Source organism: Prionailurus bengalensis, chromosome A1, assembly GCF_016509475.1.
Source record: "Prionailurus bengalensis isolate Pbe53 chromosome A1, Fcat_Pben_1.1_paternal_pri, whole genome shotgun sequence".
NCBI lineage: Eukaryota > Metazoa > Chordata > Mammalia > Carnivora > Felidae > Prionailurus > Prionailurus bengalensis.
The window spans coordinates 47,817,723-47,834,688 of record NC_057343.1 but is presented as its reverse complement, the minus strand read 5'-3'; the positions used below and the strand labels follow the sequence as shown (position 1 = coordinate 47,834,688).

Sequence of the window (16,966 nt, the reverse complement as noted above, 5' to 3'; positions counted from 1 at the left end):
CTACTCTCAGTTCACAAATGAGAAAACTGGCTGTACTGTCCAATAACATAGCCATTAGCTGGCCATACGTGGTAATTAAGATGAAAAGGAATTTAATTAAAATTAAAAATTTAGTTCTTCATGTGGGTAGTGGCTACCATACTGGACAGTGCAGATATGGAATATATTTACCATTACAGAGAGTTCTATTGGAGACTAGAGGTTTCGAGAGTTTAACTGACTTGTTCTAATTCAAAGCTGAGTACTGAGCTAGATATGAACCCAGGAAACCTATCTGTAGAGCCTGTATTCCCTTTTAAACTCTGTTTTTTAAAAACAAGTTTATGTGGAATATTTTGAAAGAGAGAAAATATAACAAACCCACATGCATCCATCACCTAGCTTCAACAACTGTCAATTCATTAAAGCTCCAATTTTAACTACTCTTTTACACTTTTTTTTTTTTTTTTGGCTTCTCTTCCTTAATTACATTAGTTAACGAAAAATTACCCCTTATTCAGAATAGAACATAGGGAGGCAGTATAACATAATGTTAAGAGTATAGAATTGGAAAGCAGACAGATCTGAATTCAAATTTTGGCCCTACAACCAAACGGTATGTTCTTAGATAACAAGTTACTTAATTTCTCTAGGGCTGAATTTGTTCATCTTTATAGTTTCCTCCTACAGCTAACTATTTAATAATTAATATTATTATTTAATCTGTATCAAAGATTTTCAGCTCTCTTAATTCTTAGTTAAATAAATATTCAAATAAACTTACTCGAAGGTAACTGTGAAAGGTAATTTTTCCACAGGACTTTTATGTTTTCACTCCAAGATTAAAAAGGTAAAAAAAAGATTCTGCACAAAATTTCAAATATAACAGATGTATATAATATAGGAAGAAAAAGTTCTTCCCTCAATTTCCCTAAGATAACCAAGTACCCAGTGAGTGATGACATAATTTCTATTGCCCCTAGTAGCTATTTATAGAACTGATTAATTGATTGAATTATTTAACAGTTTCTTAATTTGGTTTATTTATTATTCAGTAAATTTAATGAATACTGGCTATACATATTCTAAATGTAATTAACTTCAAAATCAATCCAAAAATAAATTCTTACTTATATTGACATTTTAAAGCATAAGTGCGATTTAAAATTATTTTAACCTATCATTTTAAGATTAAAAAGATCAGGAATAAAGTTTTGGACCAATTATTTTGGTGGGATAGAAACAAGAGAAGGTGGTTATTCTGATTCATCAAAAAGAATACCCTCCCATACTTTACAGTTAATTACCAGTAGCTTTATACTTTGATTATATACCTTAGGAAATCTGAATTTAATATATTCTCCTTATTGTTTTCCAATTCCTTAATTTAACAATTTCTATTCCCATCTAATTCTTTGCTTCTATATTTATGAATTGGCTAATAATTTATCTAAATTATTCTAACAACCTTAAAATCCAAGAACTAAGCCAACTAATCAACCATCCATGAGTTAAAATCTTTCTTTCTATATAACATCACTCTTTTACTCCAATTTAAAAAGACTAAAATGATTGTATAGATGAACAGGTAAAGAATGTGAATGGTTATTAAGTGGAGCAAGTCCTTTGGATAAGGTGTCATGTAAGAAAACAATTTAAATTTAAGGAAGTGAAAGGGGTTTATTTATATTTAGGTGATTCATGGGTTACTTCATGTAAAGAGTCAGGGGAAGAAAACCCTAAAAAATTCCTTGGCAAAGTCAACAGAATCTAAGCAAATGTGTATATTTTATCTGTTTAAAAAGTTATTTTGTCTCCACATATGGCATCTGGTTATGTTCTCCCTCGCTTTGGTTAAACCCCATCCCACTAAAGAATTGTAGGGGAACAAGGACAGGATAGCTTTTTGCTTCCTAGGGTGGGGGGAGTGCTGTTAGTAAGCATAGCACTGTTAGGTCCAGGCTAAGACTTCTGATCACAAGGTGGAATGTGAGCACCTAACGTGACGTGACCTAAGTTTCTCTAAGATAATTACATTTAAAACCATGTTCATTATTTACCATATTATTTAAACCATTATTTAAAACCATATTCATTATTTTTTCTTCCCAATTTACAACCTTAGTTCATGGATAGCACTATTATGTTTACGTTGCCTTTATAATTAAAAAAAAAAAAAAAAAAGAACAGATGATTTTACCTGACATCTTTCTCAAGTTGTGTAACATGCTCTTTCAGCGAATCAATCTTAGAGTCTCTCTGACGCACTGATTCAATGAGATATCTGTAAGGTTGCTGAGTCTGGTTTAACAGAGAATTGGCCCTGTCAAGCTAAAGAAAAACAGATTTCATGAAAATCTACAACATTTTATAAGAAACTGAAGATTATTATTCTAGCATAGGTACAGTATGCCAAAACTCCCTTGCATGAGTTACTCAGAAGAGCTTTTCCTATGTAACTTTGAAGGTTTTCAAAATTATTAATCAATAGAACTATTCTTTATAATATAATAATAACAATATGTAAACACAAAGAAAAGTGTTAAATAAAATATGAATTATTACCAGTTTCAGGGACGGGTCACCTAAATGTTTTTGCCATTTGTTGGTTTGAGAAGATATGTGACAAAATTTATCTCCTTTTAATAAACATCCATTTGGGGCGCCTGGGTGGTGCAGTCGGTTAAGCGTCCGACTTCAGCCAGGTCACGATCTCGCGGTCCGTGAGTTCGAGCCCCGCGTCGGGCTCTGGGCTGATGGCTCAGAGCCTGGAGCCTGTTTCCGATTCTGTGTCTCCTCTCTCTCTGCCCCTCCCCCATTCATGCTCTGTGTCTCTGTGTCCCAAAAATAAATGTTGAAGAAAAAAAATTAAAAAAAAAATAAAAAATAAAAAATAAACATCCATTAGCTAAAAATAAAAACCTTTTATTTGAGCTTTATTTCTATTAAAAATAATATGACATTGCAATTTAGCATTTTTCTACATCTTCATATTTCCTTCCATCTTTATTTCTAAAACTGATAATTTATGAAACTAAATCACTAGGTATAATGAAGTTTCTTTTTAACAAAAATTGTAGGGGCACCTGTCTGGCTCAGTTGGTTGAGTGTACCACTCTTGATTTTGGCTCAGATCATGATCCTAGGGTTGTGGGATAGACCTCCTCAGTGTGGAGCTTAAGATTCTCTTTCTCGGGGTGCCTGAGTGGCTCAGTCAGTTAAGCATCTGACTTCGTGACCTCAGGTCATGACCTCACGGTTTGTGGACTGGAGCCCTGCACTCGCTCTGTGCTGACAGCTCAGAGCCTGGAGACTGCTTTGGATTCTCTCTCCCTCTCTCTGCCCCTCCCTGGCTTGTGCTCTATCTTTCAAAAATAAATAAATGTTAACAAAAGTTAAAAAAAACAAAGATTCTCTCTCTCTCTACTACCCTGTCCCCACTCTCACTCTCTAAAAAAAAAAAAAAAAAAAAAAATTACAGTTACAATATAAAGAATATAAAAGTCACCAGCTTAAACCATTGTATAGCACACAATTCAGTGGCATTACATATATTCACAATGTTGTATAACCATAACTAATCTCTATTCCTGGAACGTTTTTATCAATCCCAATGGAAAACTCTGTATCCATTAAACAAAAACACTCTCTGCAACCCCCCAGCCATTAGAAAACCTCTACTATCTGTCTCTATGAATTTGCCTATTCTAGATCTATAAGGGGAATCATATAATATTTGTCATTTTGTGTCTGCTTATTCCACTTAATGTAATGTTTTCAAGGTTCACCCATGCTGTACAATGTATCAGAACTTCATTCCTTTCTATGGCTAAATAATATTCCATTGTGTGTTTATAGTACATCTTATTTATTTATTCATCTGTTGATGAATACTTGGGTTGTTTTCACTTTTTTGGCTATTTTAATTAATGTTGCTACAAACAGTGGTATATAAATATCTGCTTGAGTCCCCATTTTCAATTCCTTTGAATATCTGCTAGAAGTGGAGTGAAATTGCTAGGTCGTATGGTAATTCTATATTTAACTTTTTAAAAAGTTAAAAAAAATTTTTTTTCTATAGTTAACTTTTTGAGGAACAGGCAACTGTTTTGCACAGCGGCTGCATCATTTTACATTCCTATTAACGATGCACTTGGTTCTACTTTCTCCACATCCTCACCAACACTATTATTTCATGTGCCTATCGGTCACTGTGTATCTTTGGACAAATGTCTATTCAAGTCATTTTTCCATAATTTCAATTATGTTGTCCGCTTTTTGTTGTGGAGTTATGGGAGTTTTTTTTTTTTTTAATTTTTAAAATGTTTATTTATTTTTGTGAGAGAGCGAGAGCGAGAGAGACAGAGCACAAGCCAGGGAGGGGCAGAGAGAGAGAGAGAGAGACAGAGAGAGAGAGAGAGAGAGAGACAGAGAGTCTGAAGCAGGCTCCAGGCTCTGAGATGTCAGCACAGAGCTGATGTGGGGCTCAAACTCACAAACTGTGAGATCATGACCTGAGCCGAAGTCGGATGTTTAACGGACTGATCTACCCACGTGCCCCTGGGAGTTAAGTTCTGGATATTAAACCCATATTAGACATATGACTTGCAAGTATTTTCTCCCATTCTGTGGGTTGTCTTTTCACTCTCTTGATTATGTCCTTTGATCACAAAAGTCTTTAATTTTGATGATGTCCAACTTACCTAGTTTTTTCTTTTGTTGCTTATACTTTTGGTATCGTTTTATTTTTTAACATTTATTTTGAGAGACAGATAGAGAGCGGCAGGGGAGGGGCAGAGAAAGAGGGAGACAGAGAATCCTAAGTTGGTATCATTTTTAAGAAACAACTGCCAAGCCCAAGATCATGCAAATTTTCTATGTTTTCTTCTATAGTGTTACATTCTTAGCTCTGAAATTTATGTCTTTGACCCAGTTTGAATTAATTTTTGTAGACAGTAGGATAAGGATTCTATTTCAATGTTTGACATGCAGATATCCAGTTTTACCAGCACCATTTGTTGAAAAGACCATTGAATGGTCTTAGCAATCTTACTGAAAACCTTTTGACCATATATGAAGGGTTTATTTCCAGACTCTCTATTTTATTCCATTAGTCTTATCTATCTATCCTTATGCTAGTACAACACTGTTCTTAATTTTTTTTCAACGTTTTTAATTTATTTTTGGGACAGAGAGAGACAGAGCATGAACGGGGGAGGGGCAGAGAGAGAGGGAGACACAGAATCGGAAACAGGCTCCAGGCTCTGAGCCATCAGCCTAGAGCCTGACGCGGGGCTCGAACTCCCGGACCGCGAGATGGTGACCTGGCTGAAGTCGGACGCTTAACCGACTGCGCCACCCAGGCGCCTCATTACAACACTGTTTTGACTACTGTAGCTTTGTGGTACATTTTAAAACTTGGAAGTGTGTCTTCCAACTTTGATTTTCCTTTTCAAGATTGTTTTGGCCATTCAGGGTCCCTTAAAATTGCATAGGAATTTTAGGATGGGTTTTTCTATTTCTTCAAAAAATGCTGTTGGGGATTTTGATAGGGATTATACTGAATCTATAAATTGTTTTGGGCAGTATTGTGATCTTAGCAATATTAAGTCTTCTAATCTATAAACATGAGATGTCTTTCCATGTATTAGGTCTTTTAAAGTTTCTTCAGCAAAGTTGTGCAGTTTTCAGTGTACAAATCCTTCTCTTGTTTGATTAAATTTATTCCTAAGCTTAGATTTTATTCTTTTTGATGCTATCATAAGTGGATTTGTTTTTGTAATTTCCTTTTGGATTGCTTTTTCTTAGTACATTATGTACAATCTTATATTAGACCTTTTCACTTTACCTTTATTATTTTTCCAAGCTCTCAGAGTAACTTAATTTACGATTTTTTAAAAAATTTTTTTTTTTCAACTTTTTATTTATTTTTGGGACAGAGAGAGAGAGAGAGAGACCATGAACGGGGGAGGGGCAGAGAGAGAGGGAGACACAGAATCGGAAGCAGGCTCCAGGCTCTGAGCCATCAGCCCAGAGCCTGACGCGGGGCTCGAACTCACGGAGTGTGAGATCGTGACCTGGCTGAAGTCGGACGCTCAACCGACTGCGCCACCCAGGCGCCCCTGATTTTAATGGCTACAAAACTGTCTAGGAAGCCAACATACCATAATTACATTGCTTATAGTAATAAACCTTTAGGATGTTATCAATTTATCAATTGCATCATAAATAATGTTCCAACAGACTTCAAAATTACTTTTTTCTTTAATTAATGTTTTCTTTGTGAAGTTTTTTCATAACAGAAGTTGCACTAAGTTTAAGGACAATGTAATGCTCTTGATACATAAGACCAAGATTCTTTTCTTAAGGATTTTATTAACTTATATATCCAACCAACCTTGGTTTTTGTTGTTGTTGTTGTTTATTGCATTTGCTCTTTTTTCCTAAGCAGATGTTAAGATGTAGGTCACACACAGCACTGTCAGTATCCGTAGGCCCCTACTTTGGTACCTAATGATTTCTCAGAAAAGGTATTCTAAAGTTGGATATGCAAAAACTGAACAAATCACTACAGAAGTGGTAAACACCTATTATAAGAATGAGGGGTGGGGAAGGGAGTACTTTATTACACAGAACAAAATTGCTACAAAATTCCTACTTTATGATCTTAAAATATTCTTTGCCAATAAAATTCTAGCCTTGTATATGTTTCAGTATTTTTTCCTCTTTCCTTCATAGTTCCTAACAAGTTCAATGGAGGCTAAAGATTTGCTCTTTTTCTGGGACAAGAAATGACTTTTTTTCTCAAGTGAGTTACATTTACAAGATTTATTATTTTTTTAACATTTTATTTATTTTTGAGAGACAGAGAGACAGAGCGTGAGCAGGGGAGGGGCAGAGAGAGGGAGACACAGAATCTGAAGCAGGTTCCAGGCTCTGAGCTGTCAGCACAGAGCCCGATGCAGGGCTCAAACCCACGAACCGTGAGATCATGACCTGACCCGAAGTCAGATGCTTAATTGACTGAGTCACCCAGGTGCCCCTACAAGATTTATAGGTATATATTTTAAGATCTAAACATATCATTTATTTTAGTACCCACATAAAAGAAATGAGCGACTAGCAGCCCAGAAGCGGAAGGTGTAGAGAACAGCAGGATGGATATAATGGAAGGTACAGAGGAAGGCAGAAGAATCAAAGGCAGAAACAATCATTGTTAAAGTGAACAGCCTTGAGGTCTAGGTGGATAAGGAGGAGAGTGAAGCCAAAAGGTGGTTGACCAGCTAGCTGCTGTAGAATATCTGTTTGCAGATTGAGGACTACTTTGTAAAAGTTATTTAAATGATTTGAGTAAATTATATTAAACATTTTCCTTTTGGTTACATTAGCCCAGGAAAAGAAATTCCTCAAAGATAAGGAAACGAACAGTGAAAAAAAGAAGACTTCATTTTTTGAACATGATTCATTACAAAGAAGCAATGCCATAAAGAAAAAAATACCATAAATATTTTCTATAGCTTGGGTTTTAGTGTCCTTTTTCCTTGCTTTGGTAACCATTCTTTTAAATTTATTACAATGTCACTGGAATCTTATTACTCTACTAAGTTACTTTATGAACATTCAAATACGCAACTGGACAAAAATAAAACTGAGTTCTTCTTACCTGTATAACCAGTTTCACTAGTCAATTAAATCAAACAATTGCCTTGACTTTGTTTTCACGGAACTGACCTTAACTGAATAAACTGAACTGACAAGTTGCTTTGTGTTTCAAAGTGCAGAACAATCGGGGTGGGGTGGGGTGGGGTGGGGCAGGGGGGTAGGGTGGGGGGCTGGGGTGCAACGCGAGGGAAGCATTAAGGGCATTTACAAATCGCAGTTAGCTGTAGTCTAGAATGTGCTATTTTTGAAACTTATTGGATCTAAATTCACCTGCATAAAAGAATAACAGCAGTCATTAGTCTTAATTATTTTAGTTCCATTTTTTTTTTCATCACAGAAATTACATATGTTAGGTTTCAGTACTGTAAACAAAATTAAGGGCCCCAATGCCTTACTTTTAAAAGGTATCTTTAATATACAACCTAGAAACTACTCCCTCTCTGGATAATAAAAATAACTATAGTGCTGTCAGTTTTAAGAACATATTTCTTTATAAACTTTTAAGATTCTAAATCCCAAAATGTATTTTAATTCCTCACGAAAAATACACGTTTGTCGATGAAAAGTGATGCTAATACCTATTTTTGAAATAAATGTAATTTGACAGAATTTAATTCCTCCAATGTGATTTTAAAAAGTCTTTCTGTAACCATAATAATTAGTATTAGAAGTTTCACAATCACTTACTTTGTCTATTGTTAGTAATCTTTTCCTTATAGGAAAGCCTTAGTAATTAGTGACTCAAGAATCATATACGTAATAAATGACTCAGGACTAAACCCATGACACAACATTTTACAGAATTGTTATTCCTCCTTTGTTTCAATAAATTGTACATATGATTCAGAGAAAAGCAACACCTGATTAAAACATAATTACATATATATATATATATATATATATATATATATTTTTTTTTTTTGGAGAGAGATAGGCAGAGAGAGGGAGACAGAGAATCCCAAGAAGATTCTGGACTGTCAGCACAGAGCCCAACATGGGGCTCGATGCCATGAACTGTGAGATCATGACCTGAGCCAAAATCAAAAGTTGGATGCTCAACCGACTGAGCCACCCAGGCGCCCACAGAATTGTTATTCCTCCTTTGTTTCAATAAACTATACACATGATTCAGAGACAAGCAATGGCTGATTAAAACATAATTACATGTTTTAATTCAAATCTTAACTTGTTCTTAGATAATCTAAAATTATATATTTTCTCTTAAAATTACATATATAAAGGTGATCACATTTTGTTGTGTTTTTCCTAAACGTGGGATTTTTTTTTCTTATGGAGTTTATTTTCAAAGAAACTTCTAGAAATGGAGCTCCTTCCTGCCAGAGACAAAATGCATTCTGTTGAATAGAATTTAATACTGAATTGATTTCTATTTAAAATATATACAAATGATACTTTCTAGTACTGGTGGTAGTTTGTGAGGAAAATTCCATATATCCTATCTAATCTTTTTGATGGTGCCAAGGAATGTAAAATACCTATTTGAGGTCCAATAAGGGGCAACACTTTAGTACTAATTCTGTGTTCTCAATCTAAAGCAGTTCTCAAATCTAGTTAAATCATCAGAATCACTGGGGAAAATGTTCAAAAATGGATTTCCGGGGCCCACCCCAGTCCCACTGAATCAAAATTTCTGATAATTGGTCAAATTTGGAAAGGACAGCTCTGGTCATCTTGGACTTGCTGCAGGCTATTCCATCCAACTATTTTAGCAGGTTTAACAGGACTGCACATCATCTTATATCCTGACTTTGCTATCCTTCCCATTAAAACCAGCTTCTTATCCTGTGTCTCACATGGTTAATTATCTCATCTTTAACAGGAGTGATATTTAACTGATAAAATGCAACCATTTAAGACGCCAGCTTTGCACTGGGGCAGGTGCCAGGTATGGTATCTCTGTTGGTGGATGGTGAGGAGGTCGCAGGGATCTCGGAGAGGTGCCAGTACAGACAGGAATGACACTCAGGACCTTGGGACAACAGCTGTGTGCAGCCTTCTTGCAAATATTTTGTTGTTTTAATAACCAAAAGTAAGTGCTAGTTGATTATCAGCCCTGCTCTGGTCCCGAGATTGTCAAAGTATGGTAATAAGGAGATATTAATGAGATAAAAGGAGAAAGAACAGATAATAAGATGAAATTCATGAGTAGGACATTAAATATTTCAGAGCAATCAATGATGGATACAAGGGACTATCTACTTATAAGTCACAGAATAGATAGGGCTGTGGAGTATTATTTTTCAAAGTGTGGCCATGCATCACTTTTATTAGAGTCACAAGATGAGCTTGTTAAAAATGCAGATTCATGGGTTTCATTCCAGACCTACTTAATCACAATCTCTGAGGGCAGGATCTAGAAACCCACATTTTATTTTATTTTTTTAAATGCTTATTTATTTTGGAGGGATGGAGGGAGGAAGAGAGAGAGAGAGAGAATGAGAATCCCCAGCAGGCTCTAAGCTGTCAGCACAGAGCCCGATGTAGGGCTCTATCTCATGAATCACATCATGACCTGAAATGAAATCAAGAGTTAGATGCTTAATCATCTGAGCCAGGTGCCCCTAGAAACCTACACTTTAAACAAGAATATTTGGTGATTCTTACATTCACTAGCATTTGAGAATCACTAGTGACATGTAAGAATAGGACAAAGGGCAGATATGTGAGGGACAGCTACGCTATAGGGTTGGAAGAAGATGAAGACATGGGAGAGGAATGGTGTTGTCAAGCAAAGAGAGAACAGAATTTCTAGCTTATCTATAAAATCTATAATGTCATGCCATAGATCAGGAGACTGAGAAGAGGACACTGTCAATTAGGAAGTCACTGGCGATCACTAACGGAGGGCAGAGAGAACAGAGGATCAGGGGGGACGGAAGGAGTAAGGTATAAAGAGAAGGGTTAATTTTTGAAAGTTAACTCTGTGTGTACACACACACACACGCACACACACACACACAAACACACACACACACATTCTCATTCTCTCTCATTTTTTTGAAGAGAAACCAAAAGGGGGAAAAAGAGAGAAAGTGAAGATACTACAAAAATCCTTGGGTGAAAGAGACTTAAGAGAAAGAAATTTAGATGACCTAATAAGGAAGATAGAGATGATGGAACTGATGGTTTTGAGTGGAAGTGACCTGCAATGAAGATAATGGGAAACAGGACAGATGCAGAAAAATAAAAACAGTGGGCAGTAGGAATGAGGTTCTGGTTGATGTTCAACAACATGAATTTGTAATGCTTTCAAGCAGTAACACATTTCCACAAGAAATTTTCAGCATATTACCCCAAAACCAAAGAATTTTCTCTCCCTCTCTCTTTCCTTCCATTAAGTATTTACAGGGTAACTATCGTTGCCCTGTCAGGTGCTATGTGAAAGGTAGGGATGTCAAGAAAAGCCTGATGGATGAATTAGTGACAAAGCAATCTAGGTGCTAGTGAATGTAGTGCTCAGATGGCTGGTAAGGTCACGGCTGGGTAGAAAGAAAAGTGAAGCCAAGAAGGGCCTGACAGATTGGAAAATACAGAGTATATGAATGTGGAACATGTATTGAGTGCAAATAAAGCACAGATTTAGTGAGAATGAAAGGACTGGGAGAGCTGGAAGGACAGGAGATTAGAGTCAGAGAATGGAATTTTCAAGTTCAAGTGTTTTAAATTTCTTGCCCCCTTAAAGCTCCCTCTGAGAAATTCATTTTAACGTGGTTCAACTGTATGACAATCCTGATGGCAGAGGGGAGGGCGCTGCACTGTTGAGTTGTTACAGCTCTTAAATGAGAAAAATGTAGTCATTCATGAGTTATCAAGGCACATCAGTAAGGTAAAAAGTTTAAACAATTTGTTTGATGTGTAAACAGGACACAATTTATAGATAAATCACTTTGTCCCTTACTTCAGTGGTGGCTGGAATTCGGTACACACACCCACTCACATGAGCTGGTGTGTGAACCTATAAAAAGCATGTTTACAGAACAAATTTTACTATATTATCCTGAATCCATGTAATTGAGTTTTTTCCACAATGAGCCATAACAAAGACTTCTTGGTTTAAGCACTTGGCAAGGTTAGACACAGAGCTGTTAGAAAATGAAAGGGAAATGTTTTGTCCGTAAAATAAATTAGTCATTCATAGGGTAGACAAATATATGTTCATCATTATTAAAATGTAAAGGCTAATTTATTAAAATTTTTTAATGTTTATTTTTGAGAGAGAGAGAGAGAGAGAGCAGGGGAGGGGCAGAGAGAGGGAGATACAGAATCTGAAGCAGGCTCCAGGCTCTGAGCTGTCAGCACAGAGCCCGACGTGGGGCTCAAACTCATGAACGGTGAAATCAGGACCTGAGCTGAAGTCTGATACTTAACCGACTGAGCCCCCAGGCGCCCCATAAAGGACAAAATTTGCATTCAGAGCAGTCAAAATCCAAATCAGTCTCAGGTCAATTTTGTGGACAGTGTTCTGTGGGCTTTATCACCTGGTGAAAATTTCAGATCTTAAGGGCAGAGGTATCATATATTACAGCACTCGATATGCTAACTGTGGCGACAGCGAATCCATGAAAAACCTAAGAGCAGATTGAGTAGACTTTGCATCTTGGTCATTCTTCTCCTTTGATTCTTCTCTGATACACCTTCCAATCTAATGGAAGCCTGCACTCACACAAAAGGGCTTCTTTGAGGCCTCAGGAAGCCTGGGAAGCTGGTAAACTCCCCTGAGTTTACCTCACACTCTGAACATACTAGTTAGCCCAAGCAATACTCCTATGGTTTCATGAGATAGTATGACTGGTATTAAAGCAAGCACTCAAAATAGCTGGCCATTATTTTATTTATTTATTTATTTATTTATTTATTTATTTATTTATTTATTATACATATTATTATTTTGATTTTAATGACTTATTCAAAACATTTAAGAGGCTATTTTCATTGCTATTAAATGTTTATCTTCATTACCTTATTACATATTGCTTACCTTTCGCTTTTCTATACAGATTCAGCAAATTAGGTGAATTTTATCAGTAATTCATGTACTCTGATTTAAATATAATGATTCTGGTTAAATTGAAGTTTTTATTAGCCTTAAAATACCCAGTATTCCATACTTTTCTTAAGATGATTAGTTTGTAGGGTGCCTGGGTGGGTCAGTTGGTTAAGTGTCCAACTTCAGCTCAGGTCATGATCTCACAGTCCGTGAGTTCTAGTCCCATGTCAAGCTCTGTGCGGACAGCTCAGAGCCTGGAACTGCTTTGGATTCTGTGTCTCCCTCTCTCTCTGCCCCTCCCCCACTCATAGCGTGTGTGTGTGTGTGTGTGTGTGTGTGTGTGTCTCAAAAATAAACTAAAAATATATAAAAAAAAAAGATGATTAGTTTGTATGCAATTAAATGTACTTTTACATTTGGGAAGAGCAGGTGGTTACTCTCCAGAATTGCAGTTTTACCACCATTACTTCACAAAATTACTTATATTGTCATTACAAAATCTTACCATGTTGTGTTAAAATTCATTTGGATGGTTCATTCTGAGTATTTCCACATAAGCAAAATAAGCATTATTTATTCCAATTGGGAAATTACTATTTCTTTAAAATGCCGTTTACTAATAAAAATACTGATTTTATCAATACTATTGCCATTAGCAGAAAAATAAATGAAACATAGAATTAAAAATCCCATCTGCATTTATTGAGTGATTTTTAAAAAAAGTTTAGTTTATTTATTTTGAAGGGGGGCAGACAGAGAGAGAGGGAGAGAGAGAGAGAGAGAGAGAGAGAGAAAGAGAGAGAGAGAGAAAGAGAGAGAGAGAGAGATAGCCAGATAGATAGCCGGGGAGGGGCAGAGAGAGAGGGAGAGAAAGAATCCCAGCCAGGCTCCGCACCATTAGTGTGGAGCCTGACTCAGGGCTCAAACCCACGAACAGTGAGATGGTGACCTGAGCCCAAACCAAGAGTCGGAAGCTTAACTGACTGAGCCACCCAGGCTCCCGAGAAAAAACTCTAGTGTTTTCAATAAAAGTTGATGATACTACCGATTCCATGTAACTAAAATATTTTTTTTCATGATGGTGGTGGGTGGAGCTGGTATTTATGCTGCTCTGGTTCCATATGTGACATAAAGCATATGATTGAGTCTCTGACACTTAAAAAGAAACTAAAGTTTTCTTTCTAATTAGCAGGTCTGATTTCTCCCTCATCCTCTGTGCCTCTTGGTTGGTACCTCTAATCTGCTTCAGGTTCATTCTAGCATCCCCCACTTCTCTTATTTACTTTGACCCATCAAAACCAGAAGTTATTCCTTCAACAAAGATCTACTTACTACTTACTAGAAACAGGCACTGTGCTGCTAAGCAGCTCAGACCAATAAAAAAGAATCCTTCCTCTTAAGAAGCACACAGACAGTTATGTCAACAACATCTCTATCTAAATATATCTTGGTATATATGGTATCATGGGGAGACATAAGTCATTTTTGCCTGGAGTTCAAAAAAGGCTTAATAGAGTAGGTGACACTTGATACTGAAAGACAAGCACCTGCGATGCAGACATGGGTACACTGGGCAAAGAGATTGGAGTGTGCAAAAGCACAGAGGCATGAAATAGCGCAGAGTGCTTGGAGAATTCAAGTAAAGCACAAGAAGTTACAAAAGTGGGGAGAAACACAAGTAATTGTATACAGAAGCATGGCTGTGTGTGTGCATGCGTGCATGTGTGGCATAATATCGATGAAACTGGGTATGTAGGCAGGGGTAGCACAATGGGAGGTCTTATATATTGTTATTTTTAGTGAACAGAGACAAGACTAACTGGGGGAGAAACAAAAACAGATTTTTATTTAGAAAGAGCATTTTGGCCAACAGGGTAGAGGACTAAACAGAGATAATGCCAATCTATTGGATGGTTCCAACCATTAGGATGGTTCCTAATTTAATTCAGATGATAGATAAGAGGTTGTACCAAGTCAGTAGCACTAAAACAGGAGATTGAGTAGAGATGTTCAGAAGGTGGTATGAAAAGAACAGGGAGAACCCGTTACTTGCGGAACACTCCTTTTGCATTCTTTCAATTCTGGTAATATCTATGCTGACTGCATAAATCTCTAACTTATTAAAAAAAGGCTACAATGAAGAGATATTGTAGCTGGTAGCTGAAGCCATGAAACACAGAGAACAGTGCCAAGACAGATGTCTGGGCTGTCCACATTTATGGAACAATCAGAAAAAAGTAAACAATGGAGACTGAGAAGTAGGAAGGTAACAGTGGTGGCAGCAGGAGCAAGAGACATGTTACTTGGGGTAGGAGGGGTTGCAAGTGAGGACTGGGGAGAGGGGAGGTAGAAGATGAGGATGAGAAGTAGGTTAGGATCAAACTGGCTTTCTTTGCCATGCTAAAGAATATGGACACTGTCTGGTAGGCAAGGGACCTTTTAAAATGAAATCACGATCCATAGTATGGAGGACAGTTCTGGGTAGAAGAAAGAATTTTGATGGACTGATAAACTTTACTTGCTAAATTAAAAAAAAATTCAGGCAGTGTGTTTATGTTTTAAGCCTTGTACTTATAATTTTTAAAAAATGCTTACTTATATTTGTTTTTTTTTTTAATTTTTTTTTTCAACGTTTATTTATTTTTGGGACAGAGAGAGACAGAGCATGAACGGGGGAGGGGCAAAGAGAGAGGGAGACACAGAATCGGAAACAGGCTCCAGGCTCTGAGCCATCAGCCCAGAGCCCGACGCGGGGCTCGAACTCACGGACCGCGAGATCGTGACCTGGCTGAAGTCGGACGCCTAACCGACTGCGCCACCCAGGCGCCCCAATGCTTACTTATTTTTGAAAGAGAGAGAGAGAGAGAAGGAGGAGGAGGAGGAGGAGGAGGAGGAGGAGGAGGAGGAGGAGGAGAAAGAGCAGCACGATTGGGGGAGGGGCAGAGACAGAGGGGGAGACATAGAATCCAAAGCAGGCTCCAGGTTCTGAGCTGTCAGCACAGAGCCCCACACGGGGCTCAAACCCACCAGCCGTGAGATCATGACCTGAGCTGAAGTCAGATGCTTGACCGACTGAGCCACTCAGGCGCCCCTAAGCCTTGTATTTCTAATGGTGAAATAAAAGCACTGTTCTTTATTAAAATGATTTTTAGGTATCAACAAACTTTCAGGAAAACACTTTGGGAGGCAAAGGGAACCCATAAATCATACTATTTTTCATCTTTTCTATGAAAGTGGAAGCCTCTTACAATCGCTGTTCATCAAGTCTGCACACGCAAATTTGATCTTAGCTATTTATACTTTGAATTCAATTGAGTTCTGAGTATGGCTAATCTGTCATAGGCTGAGTTTAACTGCCATTTAAAATGTCTCCAATATGATTCCGATGTGATTTGGCACATTCAGCACAAAGTTTATGTTAGAAGAAGAAAAGGATAGAAACTGTATGTAATATATGATAAGAGACACTGCTCAAAGTCTAAAAGAATGTGTGCTTAAAATTAAAAAAAAACATTAGAGTGATAATAAAGCATTGTATTGCAGTTTCATTGGAAGTATCTCCTGCTCTTACTCCTTGGTGGTACATAAAATAGTGCATTTTTTTCCTCACATCAACAAAGGCTTAGAGATACGGAAGGGAAGATTGGCTTTGAAGTTTAAAGAGATTTGGTGGTGTGGCTGGCAGGTGCGTCTCCCCCTTTAGAATACGAAGGTGGAGTTGTAGGACTGTGTGCTACAGACTCCTTCCTAGACGCTGGGTACACCGGGGGTGCTGAGAGAACACTCTCAGCAGTTGTTAGGTGATTCAAAGGACAAAAGCACATGTTTTACTCATTTAGATACTTATACTACGTTTGTAGAAATCATATATCCCAATGTTGCTGGTATAGAGTAGAACATACGGGCAAGTATTTCAAGGACTCCATCAAACAGAAACTCCTGTCACATCTTTTTTCCTTGCCTAAGCATGTATTAGACACCCTTTCTGTTGCCTTTTATCAGTCCTAAAACTTCCAAATGCGTATGTTATGTTTTTTTAGAGGCTTCTAAATTTTTCCTTTGTCTGATATTCTAGAACAATTTCATAGTCTTCTAAATACTTGCTCTTGATAATGAAATGAAGAAAGGAGATGAGGAAGAAAGGGAGTGGAGAAGGGAATACCACATGCACATAATAAGTAATTTAACCTAAAAAGAGGGAACGTACACTCAAAAGATCGCTTTCATCCATCTAGAATTTGAGTGGCCCTCCACTGTGATTATCATCAATGATGAATGATTTCTTTTGGTTTTTACCATTCCAAATATCTCTATGCA

The 16,966-nt window shown here is 37.1% G+C and overlaps 1 protein-coding gene across 1 annotated transcript in view; it reads right to left on the bottom strand.

Annotated features, from left to right (window-relative positions):
- Nucleotides 1–16,966, bottom strand: part of PIBF1 (progesterone immunomodulatory binding factor 1) — a 209,735-nt gene that overhangs the window by 36,472 nt on the left and 156,297 nt on the right. The window contains exon 15 of the mRNA XM_043580403.1: nucleotides 2,180–2,310. Coding sequence (XP_043436338.1) covers nucleotides 2,180–2,310 — 131 coding nt within the window. The remainder of the gene's footprint in view (nucleotides 1–2,179; nucleotides 2,311–16,966) is intronic.